Source organism: Photinus pyralis, unplaced genomic scaffold, assembly GCF_008802855.1.
Source record: "Photinus pyralis isolate 1611_PpyrPB1 unplaced genomic scaffold, Ppyr1.3 Ppyr1.4_LG8, whole genome shotgun sequence".
In the NCBI taxonomy this organism is placed as follows: domain Eukaryota; kingdom Metazoa; phylum Arthropoda; class Insecta; order Coleoptera; family Lampyridae; genus Photinus; species Photinus pyralis.
The window spans coordinates 24,222,986-24,237,238 of NW_022170819.1; the positions used below are offsets into that span (position 1 = coordinate 24,222,986).

Here is a 14,253-nt window from a genome sequence, read left to right on the forward strand (position 1 = left end):
TTTCACAGAAAATATAACTGCCAAATAAATCCCTTAAAAAAGTAGACAACAGTCAAAGTAAAATTACGTGTTAAGCCACAAAATGCACGTACACTACGTTCTTCTACAAGTAACAAGATCAGATTATGCTCAAGCGCTTAACCAAAGGAAGGGGACATATTTAATTAGAGAAAGCACAGATATACGTAAAAATATATCTGTGGAGCAAGTAAAGAGAAAGATACTTTGCGCGACCTCTAGTGACGAAACAAGAAACTACGAAGTGAGATCTTTACAATCTAGCTGGTATACTTATTGCGTAAAATGGATATAATTTAAATGTTGAGTGCAAAAAGACGTTACAAACTGAGCCGCAAAGGTAATCGTTCCCGGCCAACTGATGTCAGATTCCTTTAGCAGGATTGTCTCAAATGTACTCGCCTTGATCATTTTTTGTAATTATCTACACACATGGTTCTCCACAATCGCCAAACATGAAATTATCTCAACTAGGCAGGCCTGCAGTCATAAAAAATAAGCAAAGGGTACTGTACATGCATCGAAAATACCGGGTGATTCATTAGAAATGATGATCGCTTGAATTTCGCGCGTAAGGTTTTAGTATTTTTTGCATTATTAGATTGACGGTTTGAATTTCGTTAGTAATTTTTTTCTGTCATGACTGTCATTTAAGAAACCAGTGTCGCCGTTAATTGTTGTGTGCTATTTGCGGTTTATTACTTTTTCCATTTTGAACAATTTTTAGAGTTGATGCACTAAAATATGTAACAAACATGACTGTGTCTAGTGTTAGTTTATAATTTGTGGTAAAACAGAAGCAGTATTTGTAGATTATAAATAAGTAAACGATTTCCTGAGAGCATGACGATACACCACTGCAATTAAATAAATGATCATCAGTTAGTACCAACTTCATAATTTTTTTGATTTGCGGGAAATTCAAATTGCCCTCACTTCTAATGAATCACCCGGTATATTGTGTTGTAACCGGCTGGTTACTTTTCAACTCTTCCTACCGTTTCTTCCTCAAGCTACTTTATTTAGGGGCAGTTCTTCTTATATGAAACAATTGTTGTTAGGCTCCGGCACGCAGTCAGTCGATGGTCCTTTTCTGGCCTCGAGGACATGGGAAAGGATAAATGAATAAAAATCAATAATTTGTATATATTAAAACTTATTACGTTCTTATTTTCTTAGAAATTCGCCTTAAATCTGTAAATAACCAGAGGGTATACCTACATCGTATACCGCTGTATACCCTCGACTGCAGCCCTGCAACGAGTAATGCAGAAGCTTGTTGGATTATTTTGAGCCTTTCATTATTAACAACATTCAAAAAATGGTGTAGATCAAACAGTGTATTGCCAGGTAGAGACCGTGAATCAGTTTTCAATTCTGAATTTGTTATCACCCAGTGTGTTTTTAGTGCACTTTTGCACTCCTTATGTCTGTCTGTCTGAGTCACAAATGCTCACCACTTACAGACTAGGTATTTGTGTCATTCGATCAGAAATTAAAAATTAAGGCATGAAATCTGTATAAGGGCTATTAAAATCGAAAAAACAAATTTGAAAGTGCACTCTTCGCCTCTTGCTCAAACGCGGCTTAACGAATTTCTTTAGGTAATTTAGGGAATATGTTTTTATTTCGCCAGTGGCGTAACGTCCTTTCAAAAACTTATTGTAGTAGAGGGGAATTTTAACATGAACCATTACAATTATTGTTGGAACGACACTGTACATACCAGTAGGTACAAGATATAGCATCTTCAAAATCTAGCGGCGAGTAATGACCTTCTTTAAAAAAGTTGCGACACGGTCCTAAACGTAAAGTAATGAATAAATAAATAATCAAGGTGAATTCGTAAACCTCGACGATTCATTTTTAGCAATAAAAGTATTATTCTTCACTCGGAACAAGTGAATTAAAATTCATGAACCCATTGCTCATCCATATCTTCTTGCGACATTCTTTAATGGTACAAAAATAAGGCTGCGTCACTTTCGTTCTTGAAAATGCGGTAAAATTTCCCATTGACTCCCAACAAGGACATCTAGAATAGTTTTAATCATACGTACCAAACGTTGACAAACAACAGATTTATAACATTCGTATATTTTGTGCTTGTACAATTTTGATACAAAAACAACGTACTTATGGTAATATTTGGTAATGGGTAACAATTAAACATTTCTAGTTACCTAATTATACCTGTTCGCGTATACTACACGTTTACTGCACTAGATACTTGATAAGAAGGCCTTGGCAACAGTTTTTAATCGTTAACAATACAACTAATTAACAATATCACAAAACACTTAATAAATAGGGATTAATTGTTGTAAAAGAACCATGTACTAACTGCCATTATTATCACTGAGAGTTCTAATATTTGTTGACTGGCACCGCCGCCGCCGCCACCTTGCTCCAATTTTGGAGTTGCAGTTGTGGTACTGCTAGGGGTAGTGCTTGTGCTTGTCGTTGGGGTTGGGGATGACGAAGACGATGGTTCTGACGTTTCTTCATTTGGCAACGGACTGTACATCGTCGAAGAGTCCTCGTATAGGTAACTCTGTTCACCGATTTCGGCCGACAGTAGCCAAAAGTTGTACTTGTGCGTGTCTAAATCCCCATGGATAAATGATTGGAGAGTATTCGAAAGCACGGTAATACTGCCATTGGTGTCGATGGTAAAAGCATTGGTCCACTGTATGTAGTTGGGATCTCGCGATAGAACTTTCTGCCCGGAACTGAAAGGTTTCGTCGAATTCCACTGAGCGATGCTATTGTCACCCAGAAGGCCGTAATATAGTACGCCTTTATTGGTCATCATCATGCCGTCGGTTTGAGATGCTTTGCGACCAACGTCGTGGACCAAACCTGGATAGTCTTGGCCATTATTTGAGTTTGCTTCGTTTTGCAGTATCGCAGTGCTAATTGAGTAGAGGTGAAGGCTTGACATGGGGCAGTAAAACACCTCCCGGTCGTGGTTTAGGGTGACACCCGACGCGCTGTGGTAAGTTCTGGGACCAAGCGCGATTCCCGCAATGTTAATTGGCGCGTTAACCACGTCATTGTTTACCTTAAAGTTTTGCGCCTTCGGGTCGGCGCGCATTGAGGCCGAGTGGCGGATTTTCCAGGACCTGCCAGCAGAAAGGGAGTAAACTACGATTCCTGGATCATTCGCGCTATTATCTGTAATGTACACGAAGTCATTGTCCACCACTAAATCGTACAGGAAGCTGTCGTTGCGACTGGCTACACTTTCGGGAAAAACGTGCTTAGAGACGGTCGTATTTTTCCGAAGGTCATAAATCACTAATTGAGCGGGGCAGTTCTTCACCGGTGTTTGCATAAGTGAATGCGTATGACCGCCATCTAAAATATACATCGTGCCGCTAGGATCAATTTCCAAATTTTGAACGTTTTGGAGCGCATCACAGTCGTCGAGCTTGTTGAAATCCCACGAAGGGAACGGTTCAATTAAGGGCGACGTTCCAAATCCAGGTAGGGCGGAGATCCGCCCGAGGGTCGCCGGCACGCCGCTCTTCATCCTTGGCATCGTGATGTAAAAATAATCCTTGTAGTAGGTGATACCCGCCATAACCACGTTTTGGGGCACGTAAATTCCACTTTCCAAAGCCGATCTGTACGCCTCATTACTACCCCACGTATAATTAACAAATTTCCACTGTTTAATTACCCGAAATTGCACTTCGGCATTAATTGCGCTGCTTAGCTGCGCGAGTACAAGGAGCGCGAGTTTCCACATTATAGGTAACTAAGCTCGGAAAAATGTATGCACGACTAAACGAGCAATCCACCTTGAAGCGGCTTATATAAGTTTGTGTTTATCGGTAAAGCATGCTAACAACAAATTTCAATACCTCCTTTTGCATAAATTTTGTGACGCGCTTCATTTTTATCAGAGGCGCACATTGCCTCAAAAATTGCAAAAAAATGTTTGCACAAATTCGTATACATTGCGAAAATTTTAAGGTGGAAGACCTCGCCATGTTATTTTTAATTGAAAATTACAATAATCGTGTCCGCCTGTAATTATTTAAATAAATACCTACTATTTGCAAATAAGAGCCGCACCTTGATCCCAAAAATGGAAAAAAATAAACAAATTGCCCACATTTTCGTCCTACCGTAGCATAATTTTAATTTTTGGTAAGTCATTAATCGTACAGGTAACTCGGAGTTACCCGATTACGTCATTTAGGTAACCCTCAAGAAGCACGTATCAATCGTTACATTGTGCTAAAAGAACGACTCGATTCATTACTGAAAACATTGGCAAATTGATGAACTACAAGGCTACAAAGAGGTCAACTCTCAAGAGCAATAACACGATCTCTTTTGGGTAAGTAGGTATGTGATCAATTAATTTCTATTTCCGTTTTTATTTTTTCACGAGGAGGGTGCAATCGTGCTTGATATGCAAGAATCAAGTAGAGCTGACCAGAGGTGTCCAGTTCATTTCAATCCAGTCCAATGGGAGTATCCCTATAGGCGAATGCGACAATCCCGCAAGATACCTCGTCAGGGTGGAGACGGTCCTCTATCACCATCGAGGTCAATTTAACCTAGGGCGGTAGCTCCCAAACGAGGTACAAGAGAATACACAGTGATCTCCTCTGTGTGCTTACTTCCAGCCCATATCTTCCCGAAGAATTGGGTTGCGTTCACAACCTGATCCTTCACAAAGAAATCCACTATAGCCTACCCTATAGACCCCCCATTTCTGAGGTAGGGGTAGCCCCCATAGCATCCATAAATGTAAAATACACTTCACTCGCAATAAAGGAAAATGAATCCATACTGAATCCACGACATTTCTCGACTTCATTAGTCGAACGAAATGGGTCTTTAGTGGTCGCTGCTGCTGTCTGCTGGTGCATGGTATGCATGTTCCTCCAGATCTCAAGTACGGTTCGAAATTATTAAAATCTTACTTTTTCAGTACCTATATAGAGTGTAAATGTTGTCTGGAACAATGAACATATCTTCAACATTTTTGGACATGTTGTGCTACCAATCTACGTACTTGTGGTCGGTGGCGTACTTCTGCATGTTCAAGGGGGGCATATTTTTTAATAGCAACCACTATTTTTATTACCTACATATGTGCAATCCATTTTTGACATGCTACCTCATTTTCTGTTTATAAGAGGAATTTCATTTCGATGCTTTTCTAACTAAGAAAGTTGGAAACGCAAAAAAATTCCTTCCTTGGTGCAAGCCTCGACACCATAACGAATCAAATAGCGAAAAAAGTAGACCAATAGCTCTTAAGATAAAGAACTAGTAGCGTCTCAAAGAAAGAGCGGACGGACGGACGGACGGCCGGACAGCCTTGTATTTCGTTCAATTTTATTACGTGTTAAAAGACTAGATTTTAACATCTGGAAATAAAGGCGTGGTTTTTGTAAAAATTTATCTCCGGTGGTAGATAAGAAGTTTCCTTATCTATCGCTACGTTAAGATAATTAGTTTCAAGATAAGCACGTGTTATTGCCGAAATAAACAGATGGTAATTCTTTCGACGCAGTATTTTGTTAAGGAAGAAGTGAGAAAGGGACATTTTGAAAACGAAGGGGGAGGCGTTAATCGTAACTTTTTGTTGGTGGGAGTTATTGTAGAAGAAAGTTTAGTGGAGTTAAACTCGTGTGTGTTACGTTACACTGGGAAATGTATTTTATAAGTCGAGTTAAGCGGAAGCGTGTTTTACGTTTCCAAAGAAGTTTCCCGATACCCGTTACATGGAGTTTTTGTCCACCATCAAAGGGCCAATACTATAACCATAATTACAACGAAGTTAGCATCGTCTAAATCGCGTTTTATGTGAAGTGAATGAAGTGAAGGATCGAAGTGTTTGTTCGAAGTGCAAATTTGATCGGATAATAAGGATTATTTAATTTAACTTAATTTAAATTTAATTTGTTTAATCGATCGCTTGTGGCGTGGTGTGTTTTATGTTGTCCTGAGTGCCATTTTCTGAAATCCTTACGATAATCCTCTTTTGAGGTTATTATACACAGTGTCCTGATTGTTTGGTCGTCTCTGAAACAGACAAATAATTTTCAATTTAATTTTGAGCTTCTGGGAATCAGCCCTGATTGGTTGGGAATTTGTAACATAATGTTGGTTTCGAACAACCGTTTTTTGGGGACGCGATACACACAAATGAAATGTTATTAAGAATAGGTGCTGTCCAAAATGAAAAACGGAGTAAACGTGATACTATGACGCCTACTATGATTTAATGTTTTTATTTTTTAACTGGAAGTACATCCCAAAAAAATGTTTCCTAAAAAACGTTACAAAATAGAATGTAATGACCGTGTAGCGAATCTGAAGCCGATAGAAATACTTTGTATCGGCTAAACACTTTCTATCGGCTACACGGTCATTAAAAATTTTTTGAAGTAACATTTTTAGGAGTCCCCTCAAAATACCCATTTAAGAAATAAAAACATCAAAAAATCAAAGTAGGCCTGCTCACGTTTACTCAGTTTTTAGTTCTGAACAACTTTTCTTAATTACATTTGTGCGTTATCTCGTCTCCAAAGAGCACTGACTGGTAGAAAACGTTTTTTGAAAATTTCAAAGGCACCCTTGATTCTTCGAAAAAAATCTTGAAAGTTTTCTAAATTTCTCTAAAACTCTGTGGAACTCTTTCTGAAATTTCCCTAACATTTCCTACAATTCTTCTGTAATTCCTTTGAAGTTCCATTTTTTAAATGTCCTTTCTTCTGAAATTTGTCATAAATTTCTTTTAGAGTTGTCCTACCATTCAAATTATCTTAAAATGTTTATGAAAATTTCTCCTCAAATTTTCTTGAAATTATCTTAAAAGTCATCTAAAAGTCTGGCTTTCTGCCTAAAATTTTCGAAAAATTCAATTTTTCAAGAAATTCTTGAAATTTCATGTGGTCACTTCATAAGGTGAACGGACTTAAAGTTTACTTACAATTTTCTTGGAATTGTCTGAACATTTTCTTCAAATTTTGCATAAAAGTATGTTTAATACTATAAATTCTCTTGAACTTCTCCTTTAAATATTCTGAAAATTCTCTGAAATTACTAGTAGCAGTTTCTTGCTAAGAATGGCTTTTAAGGTTCTCCTATATGCTTAAGAAAATCTGTTCTATTGAAATTTCCTTGCACCGAGCCCGTGTGGCGCCGTATAGAGGTCGACTGCGGTACCGAGAGTCCCTGGTTCGAATCCGGGTTCGGGTATGGATATTTGTAAACGTTTAATGGGTTCTCGGTTGGATTGATTTCGACATTATTTAAAAAATTTCTTAAAATCGCGCGACATGCTTCTCAAGAAAGTCGCGAAATTCTCTTGGAATTTTCCAAAATTTCTATTAAATTTCCACTAGTACCTATTCTCCTGAAAACTTCTTGAATGTATTCTCTTTTGTTTTTAGCAATGTTTATTATTTATTAAGCAAATGAAATGGGCCTTTGGCGATCTCTCTGTTGGTCTGCTGGCGTATAGGTATGTCCCTATGTATGTTTATCCAGATCTCAAAAAACGAAATTAACATTTTTTTAAATACTTTTTTTGTTACATATTGAATTGATAAACTTATCCGGGAGACAGTGTCGTATAGGATTTGCTGAATAAGTGGGAAACTAGTCCACGTTGAATTTTATTGGATGGGTAACATTAGTGTAGCGGTGTGAAAGGTTTGCGTCACGTGATTGGTGTCTGCATAAAGGAAGTACAATTTTCTCTATGGTGTATGTCAAAAAAGGTAAGCTATAGTGGGAGGTTGGTAGTTCCGGAGGAACCGTCAAGCAATTCGCGTTGATACATGACTAAAGTTAAGGCAAGCACCTGTAAATTTGTGCAGAGTATTCTTATTATGTGAAAATTCAAATTCGCGTCGAGCGGTCAGCGAAGTAAAATCAACCGCCTAAAATTACCGTAGGGTAGATGTTATTTTTGTGTTACTCGAATGCGCATTGAGCAGTGGTTTTATATAATCTATTGTTGTGAGGTGCCAATAATGAAAAACGTATTATTTTCGACGAAATTTCGTGCCCCTATGGTAGCGAATTGTAAAACAAACGCGTAGAGTTTAAAAGCGCGAATTAAAGTGTTTTTGTTACCCTCATTTACAAGAGCTAATTTTTGACTTAGAAACTATTACGGTAAATACGAACAATAGTGGAAGTTTTAAACGCAAACAATAAAATGGATCTTGATCTTAATTATTCAAGGTGAATGTTCGGGCAAGTGCTTCAGTTCTAATTTTGTTACCCGTTACATTATAAAGGTCACGTGACAAACACAAATGTGAAGAAAGAAGGTGGAATGGAAAACAATGTGAAAAGGCGAGCAAGAAAACGATGGGGGGGGGGGGGGTTGGAATAGCCGATTGAATTGTTTTGAAAATCGACATTTTTTATTTTTATTTCGAACCAGGGAACCTCTCGGTCGAAACCGAGGAAGAGCTCCACTAAGCGAAGCTGGCCAAAAAAGTGGGAATTGAGAGCACTGACTCCGAGTTCGAAATGTACCCTTATTGTACCCTAATTCATTAAACAAACATGCTTAAAACATAGCACAACTATTAGGTACTGCAAAGTTACCTACCGTTTATGTCTAAGTACCTATAATGATAGAAACATATAAAAACCAACAATCCAATAACTGCACAGGAAGCTTGTATGGATAAAGAAAGAATAGCCTAGAAAATCATCCTGCAATAACCCAATTTTCCATTTGCAGAAAATACTGTGGGCTTAGCTACATCTATACATTCTTCTACAGTTCACCAAAGATTCGATTTAAATAATATGAACTATGAATCAGAATAATATTTAAATTCAGCAAAAGTACCTATTTCCCAATCAATGCGATGCGTGATGTCATCATTCCTACACCTTGTTATTTGGAACATGGATGATTCATGCGTTTTTTAACATCTGCCGAGTTAGTGAATTCGCTTGAAGAGCTCAGAAACTTGTTTTTAATAATGTAGACAATATTAATTTGACGTTAATTTTAGAGATTTATACTTAATTATGGGTAATAAACGAGTACTTTGTACGTACATGTCGTAACCAATTTAATTGGTTGGAATTATGAACTGATATGTTGTACCTAAGCAATGGTGGCATTGAGACTAAGTCGCTTAGCTATTTGTTCACCTTGATATTTGATTCTGTAGGGAAACTCGCACACTTTTTTGGAAGTTTCTGGAAGGATCACAATGAGCTTCTGTTTACTTTCATTGTGTTTGTGTAATTTATATGCCAAGGCACTAGGCTAAATGGAAACCGGAGGTCATTGTCTTTGACTTTGCATCGGTCCAAAATAGGCTGGCACAAAGTCCGTTTCGTAATCTGCAAATAACAATAACTTGACAATTCACACGTACCTATAGATAGAACCAGCTTTGGTGGAAATATTTGCTTTACTAATTTATGGTAGATATATATTTGTAAATAACGCCGTCATGTGATGGCGAGAATGCTAATTGAGAAGTGATGTATACGCTTGTACATGGATCTAATTTGCACGAACATATCGAATTTACGAAAGTGTTGAAGGCAAACAATATGTAGGTATTCTCGCCTGATACCACCACAGAAAATTTACCTAGGTGTTGACTGTCACAATTTCTTTTCTACATTTACCAGCATCCTAGCTAACTGCAACGTTAAACAAGTACAAATTGTGCACAACTCTTGTGCAGATAAAGCGCATTTTTTAACCGAAATAGGTTTTATTTTGACATCACCAATGGATATATTTCTTGCAGACGTCTAAATCGCCCTTCGTGAGTACCCTCTTCCGACAATCCGTTCTTGAGATATAAGGAAATGTACCCGATCACGATAAGAGGTCGAGGAGGAGAGTTATAGTTGGTAGAAATTAATTCCTTTCGTTGAGACCTTTCATTAGAGTACCATCAAGGATAAAACTAGTTCCACCCCCCTCCCCCTTCACCCCGTACTTTGATAAGAGGACAGAAAGAAGGGCAGTAGTTGGTAGAAAACGGTTCCTTTCGTTGAGACCTTTAATTAGAATACAATGAAAGATAAACTTAATTTTTAACCCCCCCCCCCCCCCCCCTCAGGCCCCGTCGCTCACTAATCTCGAAAAAAAGTCGCACGGGAAAGTTATAGTTTGTACAAACCAATTTATTTCTATCAGACCTTTCATTAGAATACCAGGAAGAGTAAAACATGTGTTTTACTTTCAAAAACAGCATCTCAGGAAATAATTCGTGCGGGGGGGGGGCTTTTAGACAGGGAAATTTGATGGCCGTCTGGCACACCTTCAAGGTATAGGCTACTGCAAAAGATTCCAGGACTCAATAACGGCTGAACGTATCAAATTCTGCTTCAAGATATTCGACTTAGACCAAGACGGCTATTTGAACATGAAGGAGCTACAAAACATGGTCGATATCCTCACGTTTGTCGCCAAGGAGCACTCGCCCAAGCCCCATCAAATCAACATGAACGAGAAATCGCCGAAGGCGCCTCTGGCCATGGCCACTTACGATTGCAACGACAACTGTGAGGATTTCTACTGGAAGGTGATCGTTCCTTGAGCCAGGAGGACTTCCTAATTTGGGGGATCGACGATAATAATTTAAGTACGCCTGTACTTCAGTTGCTGTTCGAGGTCTGCCACGTTTCTCTGGGTTTGAAGCATCACGAGTACGAAATTGGTATGTATCGGTTGAGGGGCCTAACGCCACTGGTATTACACGGTCTGAATTAAAAATTTTTCGAGTATTCCTCTTAGCGGGAGTCTGTTCTATAAAAACCTGACACAGGGAATGAGGGGTAGATTATACAGTGTGTCTAAGGTGGCAAAAAATGAAAAAAAAATCGATTATTCTAATTGATTGATTAATAATAAAATCAAACAAAACGCATGCGCAAAAAATGGCAAAACGCAAGTTTCTTATTTATGGAGCAATTTAATCCAAATTTTTATGGTAAGTCCCTCTAATAAAACCAAACAAAATACATGCGTAAAAATCGCACTGCTCATGCGCCATACGCAATTTTTTTTATTTATGGAGCAACTTGTGATATTTGACAATTATTATCTTTTTACCACCCCCACATATGTATAGTTACTTAGACAGTTACCGTGTATCGATTTGCTGAGAAAATGCCTTTGAACTGAATCATTTGCCTGGAATACAAAAAGGAGGCACCTGCAGAGGAGTTGGACTATTTCCTAGATTGATTATACAGTTGGTATAATCAATGATTTCTTACTACACTATATGACTCCCTCTCGTACTGAAATTGAATAATCGCTGGTGGTATGCTGATGTTCTTCGGTTTGCACCAGACTCAGAGTAGAGATATGCTAATTCCACTGTGACCCAAAACAGCTGCAATCTCAAATGAGCAATTTACAAACAATTATTTAAGTACCTATAAGTAGGTGTAAGTAGCGAAAATAGGAGCCTGAATAAAAACGATAATTCAAGGTTTCAAGCCAGAAGTTAAAGACCCTCATTACAGATGCAGAAGGCAGTATTGTTCAATTAGAGGAGGCAGGTAGGTAATTGATCATTTCTCCATTTCAGCACACTATCAAAACTGTTGTTCGTAACTGATAAGCGAAATACCTCCACTTTTATAATGTTTTTAACACCTTTTACGACTCTCTCCTATTACAAGCTCGATTAAATTTCCTCCGGTCCATTACGTTACATAACGTACGATAACCTTCATAGTGCAATACGCCGGCAAAATTGAAGAATGATGCAATTAAAATAATCTTCAGTTGCTCATAGATCTTATATTTACATCCGTGTTCCACTGATATTCCTAGTTTTAGTGTAGGTGACATCTGTCTTACAAAGGGACCGCGTCAGAGCGATAGTGTTAGAGATAACACGTGTGGGCTGAAAAATATACAAATTGCGCATTTATATTACATTCTGGCAAATGTCTCCTTACATACAGTGAGTTCCACAAGTAACACGTTGTGTTTACAGAAAAATGTAAAATACTTCAATTTGTACCTAATTATAAAAATTGTCATTTTGTAACTTTCATAATCTTTAACAGTTTCCAAAAATTGTATCACCTTTAAGAGTCTTTAAAAGCCTCTAAAGTTTCTGGAAGAGTTCTTCAGAGTCGCCTATAACAGTCACGTAGAGAGGTGGTGTTTCAGAATTGTAGACGTAAGCGTCACCGATCATCTCAAGGGTCCCCAAGAGTATTTTAAAGTCGCCAAGAGCCTAAAAATCAGAATTAACAAAAAAAAGTCCCAGGAGTTTTTACGAGTCTTATAGAATCTTTGAAATTCTTCCAAACCGTGAAATTGAATCTCCATAGATCTTTTATTATTATTATTAAGGTTTCCTTAGAAACATTTTTAAGGAGGCAGACAGACGATAAGAAGAGACTTCGAAGTATAGGGTAAGGTCACCTTTAAGATTTGGAGGATGATTCCAAAATTAGTAAGGTTGGTAAAGTTATCTTCGGCTGAACAGATTGCCAGGTTTATCTAAAAAATTCAATATAATACTTCTGGTGCATTTCTCTACCAGAGACTAATATGCCCGATATGATGAAAATTGTAACAGGTTTTCTAATAACATTTTTAAAAGACTCGGTTTTCTAAGATTCTTAAACAGAACATTTTTAGTAATATTCCTAGGAGGTCTTCGAGGATGGTTTGGCAACAGTTTTATTTCCATTCCTTTGCTTCTGTCTTTTTGCAGCTTTTCTTTTTCTGTTTTTTTGTTTTCCGTTTTCTTTTTTCCATTTTTAGTTTCTGTGTCATTCCATTTAAAAATTCTCACAAAATTAAGTTTATCTAAAAACGGTAAGGTTTAAGTAGGTTTAAGCACATTTGAATGCTTGAAAAAGGCCCGAATTTATAGTACTGTTGCAAGAAGTTGCAGATTATCGGCCCCTACTCGATAGGCAACACACACATTGACTGAAAACAACACAGTGGTGTTTTTTTATAACTGGCTAATTCATCCTGTCATTGGATAATAAAATTTTTAGTCAATGATCCTGTGTCGTCCGAAGCATTCTAGGTTTCTTCTCAACCGTTAGACCGCTCTTTCAAAGCTTATTTTAGCAACTTTTCCTTGCTTTTTACGCTACCTGTAGAAAGGTCATGGAGGAGCTATGCAAAGGCTTATAGAGAACAGGATATACCATTTCCGGGACTTCTAAGTCCTCTCTAGAGTTTTGTAGGAGAAGAGATTTATAAGACCTTTCAGTTTCCATGCACACGTAAATTTTTATCAGAGCTCTGGGCCATTTCTTCAATCTCCGAAGTGTTTTTCATAGAAATGTTTATACTTACTTTTTTTTTAAAAGATACTAAACGAAGCTAAAATGCGTTATTACTGTTTGTATGCCTGAGTATTATAAGTACTTATATTATAACGCGACTTTTATCACTAAAAATAAACCTCACCTCTTCTCTGACAAAGAGTAAAAATTTACTCGTAAGATTAAGCATATTTTTTATGCAATTTAATATGCTTACGTGTTATGTGTTGCCTATCTTCTCACATAAAATATGCCATGCCACAATGAATTTATAACATAAATTCAATGGTTCCTACCACAGATAAAATACCCAACTGTGGTTCCTACAATCTGCAGTGTACACTACGGTTGACCTATGCAAAGCAGTTGGAGGAGGCAAATGCGATTTTGCTGAAAAGTCGAAGTAATTCTGACAGGAGTCACACCCAGTAAAAGAAAACTCGGAAACTCCAAGATGAAGCACCCCATCCAAAACTAATTAAAACAAATTCTTGGTCAGGCTTAGGCCCCGGGTTATGTTTTCAGTGCCCTGGGCTACATTCAGCTCGGCGCCCCCGTAACTAATAGTTAGAATAGTTAAATTCAAGCATTCTACCATATCTGCATTTCTACCCTTTCCGCCCCTTATTTATCTTCTCTGTACTCTTCTATCCATCCATTTCCTCCTCCTCTCTTGATGCAGTCATTTCTATTCCTTTAGTCCTTTTTGTTCTTTTCTGTATTTGATTTTGCATTTTAATTATTTCTATACGTCTATACCTTCTGTTTTTTCCGTGTTCTTTTTGTATTCATTCTTCGTTTTATCTTGTCCTGTTCTTTCTGTTTTCAAGTTTTTATCGTTCTACCCATATTCTTTCTGTTAGTCCTGACTTTTTTATACTTTCTCTTTTCCTCCTCTTCCTGTTCATCCTGTTATTTTGTTTTTTTCTAATCTTTATTATTCTTGGAATTTTT

General features: G+C 37.6%; 1 protein-coding gene across 1 annotated transcript; it reads right to left on the reverse strand.

Annotated features, from left to right (window-relative positions):
• Positions 1 to 2,099: 2,099 nt before the first annotated feature.
• On the reverse strand, positions 2,100 to 3,825 carry LOC116178440 (major royal jelly protein 1-like). The gene has a single exon (XM_031497930.1). The coding sequence runs from the start codon at positions 3,770 to 3,772 to the stop codon at positions 2,333 to 2,335; it is 1,440 nt and encodes a 479-aa protein (XP_031353790.1). The 5' UTR covers positions 3,773 to 3,825; the 3' UTR covers positions 2,100 to 2,332.
• Between the last annotated feature and the right edge of the window lie 10,428 nt (positions 3,826 to 14,253).